The sequence below is a fragment of the Guillardia theta genome (assembly GCF_000315625.1).
Source record: "Guillardia theta CCMP2712 unplaced genomic scaffold GUITHscaffold_23, whole genome shotgun sequence".
Taxonomy (NCBI): Eukaryota; class Cryptophyceae; order Pyrenomonadales; family Geminigeraceae; genus Guillardia; species Guillardia theta.
Window position 1 is genome coordinate 540,878 of NW_005434651.1, and position 5,335 is coordinate 546,212.

General features: G+C 55.6%; 3 protein-coding genes across 3 annotated transcripts in view; 2 read left to right on the forward strand and 1 right to left on the reverse strand.

The window, feature by feature from the left end:
• Positions 1–2,742, forward strand: part of GUITHDRAFT_44333 (prolyl-tRNA synthetase) — a gene marked incomplete at both ends in the record, with an annotated part of 3,954 nt that extends 1,212 nt beyond the window's left edge. The window contains 9 exons of the mRNA XM_005835020.1: positions 336–455; positions 871–918; positions 1,082–1,134; positions 1,259–1,385; positions 1,771–1,848; positions 1,950–2,024; positions 2,248–2,304; positions 2,463–2,515; positions 2,664–2,742. Coding sequence (XP_005835077.1) covers positions 336–455; positions 871–918; positions 1,082–1,134; positions 1,259–1,385; positions 1,771–1,848; positions 1,950–2,024; positions 2,248–2,304; positions 2,463–2,515; positions 2,664–2,742 — 690 coding nt within the window. The remainder of the gene's footprint in view (positions 1–335; positions 456–870; positions 919–1,081; positions 1,135–1,258; positions 1,386–1,770; positions 1,849–1,949; positions 2,025–2,247; positions 2,305–2,462; positions 2,516–2,663) is intronic.
• A 616-nt stretch (positions 2,743–3,358) lies between these two features.
• GUITHDRAFT_69001 (hypothetical protein) lies at positions 3,359–4,363 on the forward strand (the record flags this gene model as incomplete). Its single annotated transcript, XM_005835021.1, has 1 exon — positions 3,359–4,363. One exon carries the CDS (start codon positions 3,359–3,361, stop codon positions 4,361–4,363), a length of 1,005 nt encoding a protein of 334 aa, XP_005835078.1.
• A 514-nt stretch (positions 4,364–4,877) lies between these two features.
• GUITHDRAFT_106178 (hypothetical protein) overlaps positions 4,878–5,335 on the reverse strand; it is a gene marked incomplete at both ends in the record, with an annotated part of 2,635 nt that continues 2,177 nt past the window's right edge. Inside the window, 2 exons of the mRNA XM_005835022.1 lie at positions 4,878–5,222; positions 5,263–5,322. Coding sequence (XP_005835079.1) covers positions 4,878–5,222; positions 5,263–5,322 — 405 coding nt within the window. The remainder of the gene's footprint in view (positions 5,223–5,262; positions 5,323–5,335) is intronic.

The window sequence follows — 5,335 nt, forward strand, 5'->3', positions numbered from 1 at the left end:
AGCGCTGGCATTGTTGGAGGAAGCACTGTTGCCGACTCCAGCTCCCTGACCAGCCGAGGTTGAAGGCATCATTCCTTGCATGCCTCCAGCGGAAGCTGCAACATCAACAGCACCAGATTGACCCCAGACCGACTGGGGAACTTCGGCAGCTTGCTGCATTGGTTTCTCTGGAGGTTTTACAATCTCTTCAGTCCGAGGGCGGCCTTTGCTCCACTGGTTCTGTGGGATGGGGGCATCACGAACTGGCTGAGGAGCAGGAGCAGGAGCAGCAGAGAGCTGCGACTGGAAGAGAGGACAAGGAAGAGAAGAGGGAAGGAAGTGACGGGATGGGTCAGAGCGCGGAGCTGGTGTGGGCCACGTCATGGGGTGTGAGCACGAGGCTGCTCGGAGCTCTCGTGATGACTCACTCCGACGACGCTGGGCTGGTTCTTCCTCCCCAAGTCTCTCCTGTACAGGTAGGTGAAGCTGATGGGAGGAGGAGGTGGTGGTGGTGGTGGGAGGAGGAGGAGGTGGAGGTGGTGATGAAATGCTGATAGTGTTGGTGTTGGTGTTGGTGTTGGTGTTGGCGTTGGTTTTGGTGTTGTTGCTTTGTTTTTGCTGTTGCTGTTGCTGTTGTTGTTGATGATGATGAGGATAAGATTTATCTGATCATTCATGGTGTTGTTCTGTCGCGAGTTATTGACCCTCTTATTCTTATCTATACCACCTCTCCTAAGATTTCCCATGTTTGTATGCATATTCGTAATGACTTCAATCACTCAAACACCATAGTTGTCTCTTGTTTTGCATCACAAACACCATACATATTGATGTTTTCGCTTACAGCTCATGTTTGAATCTATTAGTTCTCATTGTTTTCTCTCTCGTCAGGTTGTGATCATCCCTGTTGGCCGTGGAAAGAAGGAGAACGACGAGAAGGTCGACATACTACTGCTCCTCCTCCTCTGCTCCTCCTCTGCTCCTCCTCCTCCTCCTCCTCCTCCTTTCTCTGCTGGTGCTGGTGCTGGTGCTGGTGCTGGTGCTGGTGCTGGTGCTGGTGCTGGTGCTGGTGCTGGTGCTGGTGCTCGACGCGTTTTTGGAGAAAGTGACAGCAGCATTGAAGAGCCAGGGTATCCGATACAAAGTTGACGACAGGTGATAGAGAAAGGCAGGAGGCTGAAGGGAGGGGAGGGGAGGGGAGGAGAAGAGAGGAGCGAGGAGGAGAGAGGAGGAGAGAGGAGAATGGGATGGGAGGGGAGGAGGGGTCTTATGGAGGGAGCAGAGACAACATGAAGCCTGGCCCAAAGTTCTACGAGTGGGAGAGGAGAGGAGTTCCGCTGCGAGTCGAAGTTGGACCTCGCGATGTTGACGCAAACAAGGTGAGAGGAGAAGACGATGGGAGAGGAGTCTTGTTGTGTTGGGGACAGGTGGGAGGAGGGGAATGGAGGAGGAGAAGGGGGAGGGAGGAGATGAGGAGGAAACGAAGTTTGTGAGAGTGAATCTGATGCAATTTTTACAGGTCGTGGTTGCTCGTCGTACCGGAGGAGACAAACAGGTGAAGAGAAAGTTCTGTCCTCTCTCTGCTCTCCTCCCGATCTCTTCTCCCCTCCTCTTCTCTCTCCTCTTCTCTCTCCTCTCGATCTCTCCTCCCCTCCCCTCCCGATCTCCTCTGCTCTCCTCTGCTCTCCTCTGCTCTCTCCTTCTTCCGACCCCTCTCCTCATCCCCATCAGCTCTCCTTCCTGTTCCCCCCTCACCTCCCCATCCCTGCTCGTGCTTACTGTCCTTGTCAGGACCTCCCCTTCGATCAGACCAACTTCGCTCAAGACATCAAGAAGCAGCTTCAGGACATTCAAACTGGACTGCTCGACGTGAGTTGGGCTCCTCCTCTCCCTCCTTCCCGCACATTGTCCACTGCCCTTCCCTTCTCCCCCTCCTGCTCCTTCCCATGACCTGCTGACCTTCTCGTCAGGCTGCCCGTAAGAGGTTGGAGGAGAACACCAAGACCGTTGCGTCATACGATGAGCTCAAGACCAAGCTCGAGAATGTCCGCCTCTTCTCCTCCTCGCTCTTCTCCTCCTCGCTCTTCTCCCATTCCTCCAAGCGCAGTCGTTCCTCCTCTTTCCTTCCGCCGATGCTCTCGTTTTCATTTTGAATCTCCATCTCCATCTCATAACCCTCCACCCCTCCTTTCCCGTCTCCTCCTCCTCCTCTCTCTATTTTTTCCTTTTCTCTTACTGCTTCTTTCCCTTCTCTTACTACTCCAACAGGGTGAAACTGGATTTTTCCTCGTCCCATGGAAGGACGACGCTGTCAACGAGGAGACGGTATACGATGAGCTCTTCCTGCTTATTCCTTCTGCTGCTGCTCCACCACCACCACCACCACCACCACCACCTCCTCCTCCTCCTCCTCCTGATCCTCCTGCTCCTGATCCTCTGTTCGTTTCCTTGCTCGTCATCTCTACTTAAGTACTTCCGATCAGATCAAGACAGAGACCAAGGCCACCATCCGCTGCTTCCCCTTCGCTCACAACGGGTGAGAGCTCCTCCTCCTCCTCCTCCTCCTCCTCCTCCTCCTCCTCCTCCTCCTCCTCCTCCTCCTCCTCCTCCTCCCTCTCGCTTCTCCACCACCACCTCCTCCCTCTCAGGCTTCTTGCTCCACCTCCACTCACCCCATCTCGCAGGCCAGGAGCCGTCAACGGCAAGAAGTGCTTCTACTCCGGCAAGGACGCGACACACATGGCTCTCTTTGCTCGCGCTTTTTGATCATTGCAATGAATCACTCCCCAAGTTCGCCCTCCCTCTTCCGAAGTTGCCGGGGCGGCCCACACTGTGACAGGCTGGCCTGTACTAGTAGGTGAACACCGGGCAGCGTTTGGCGGTGCGATCGGGCCGCGCCGGTTGCCTGCCGCGGCCCGGTCGCCCGGGCAGCCCGCCCCCGGCGGTACGATCCCTGCTCTGGCTGAGCGTAAAGGCCCGGCCGTTGAGGCAAAGTTCCGTCGGAACGGAGTCCCGCGGCCCAGCCCCGCCCCCGGCCGGCCCGGGCGGCCCGGCTCTGTTAACTGAGATGCAAACCTACCGCATGTAACGATATTGTAACGGTCGCACATGCCTGGTGAGGGCAACCTGATCCAGAATGCCGAGGAAGCGAAGCAGAGAGATGGAGGATGGCGAGGAGGAAAGAGGAGGAGGAGAGGGAGGATCAGGAGCACTGGGAGCTGCTCTTGGAGGAAACTCCTTCTTCTCTCTCAGTTTCGACGCCAAGGACAGCTCGACGGCTGCCTTCTCCTTCCTGCCCCCAGGCGTCTTCTCCGCCCTGGAGCCGGATAGTGAGCCGATCATGCCGAAGACAACGCAGTACCTGGAGCGACTTGAGGGGATGACAGCTCTCAAGGACGGAGGTCTGGTAGTGACTGAGGGTCAGAAGGTGAGCTTGATCGACAAGGAAGGTTGGATCACGTTGCTTGCTGGGTGCGAGGAGGACGGGCTAGAGGACGGGGTCGGGGATCAGGCGAGGTTCAACAGCCCTGTTGGGATAGTGGAGAGCAAGGAAGGTGACCTTTACCTCTGCGATCAGGAGAACCACTGCATCAGGAAGGTCACGCGGAAGGGAGAGGTGACGACGTTGGCTGGCAACGGAGAAGAAGGTTACCATGATGGCAAGGGCAAGGACGCGCGGCTGAACATTCCCACCGGCCTCTGCATGGATGCTCAAGGGAACATCATCTTTGCTGACTCCGGCAACCAGAGGATCAGGAAAGTGTCTCCTGATGGCACTGTGACGACGATTGCTGGGTCGAAGAAAGGGTTCAAGGACGGCCCAGCGGGCAAAGCGCTCTTCAACTATCCGGCCTATGTCGCGGTGGACAGCAAGGGAAGCATCTTCGTGTCTGACTTTGGGAACCACTGCATCCGCAAGATCGACGGGGAAGGGATGGTGACGACTGTAGCTGGGAACGGGAAGATGGGATGGGCGGATGGGAAGGGAGCCAAGGCTCGGTTCAACAGCCCGCAGGGAATGTGTATCGACAAGGAGGACACGGTCTACATTGCAGACTACGGGAACCAGAGGATTAGGAAGATGAGCAAGGAGGGAGAGGTGGTGACTGTGGCTGGGAGCGGAGAGCCAGGCTTCGCCCATGGCCATGGGCAGCTCGCTCGGTTCAGGGGCCCGAGGAGCGTGTCAGTAAGTCAGGACGGGATCGTCTACGTCGGAGACCGTGAGAACTTCCGTGTGCGCAAGATCTCTGAGGATGGATACGTGTGGACGTTCGCTGGGATGGGGAAGCTGGGAGGATGCGGCGACGATGCGTGCGAGGATGAATTTTGTGGCCCCACCAGGAGGCTGTCGAGCCGCCGAGTCATGGAGGGAGAGGAGTTTTAGATGAGATGGGAGAGATGGAGGGAGAGGAGATGGAGGGAGAGGAGATGGAGGGAGAGGAGATGGAGGGAGAGGAGATGGAGGGAGAGGAGATGGAGGGAGAGGAGATGGAGGGAGAGGAGGACGAGATGGAGGAGGTCGGGGATGAGGATGTTGAGGATGAGGTAGTGGACGATGAAAGCGACGACGCTGACGAGCAGCAGGCGTTATCCTCGTGAAACAGCCTTCTGGACCTTCTTCTGTCTTCCTAGGATGCGCCCCATGGTCTAATTTTGAGATTCGCTCGCACCATTCCCCAACATTCTAAAGGTTTGAATATTTACAAGTTCCAAAAGCTCAACCTCGACCGCGTCTCGCCCGATCCTCCAGCTGCAGCTGCAGCTGGAGCTCCTGCTATTCCCTGCCGTGTCATTGATACTGTCATGCTCCACTGCTCCTGGTCGCTAGAATCCCCCAGAGTTGTCGAGTATCGTCTCCATCTCGTTCCCCTCCCCTCCCCTCCGTCCTTCCTCCTCTCCTAGGCTACCAAAGAATCGAGGACCCCAAAGTTTGACCTCCCGCTCGCTCCCTGCCATGCTACTTTCACTTTTGGAACGCTCAATGATGGTGATAGAGATATGATGGGGATGGTAATGTTGTTGTTGTTGTTGTTGTTGTTGTTGTTGTTGTTGTTGTTGTTGTTGTTGTTGTTGTTGTTGTTGTTGTTGTTGTTGTTGATGATGATGATGATGGTGGTGGTGGTGATGGTGATGATGATGATGATGATCTTGTTGTTGTTGTTGTTGTTGTTGTTGTTGTTGTTGTTGTTGTTATTGTTGTTGTTGTTGTTGTTGTTGTTGTTGTTGTTGTTGTTGTTGTTGATCTTGTTGAGTATGATAATCAAGTGAAGGAGCATGCTTCACCTGACCACAGAGCTCGCTTGTCTGCATCCCACAGCAGGACGGCAACTCGATCCTCATGGGCTGAGAGGACTTG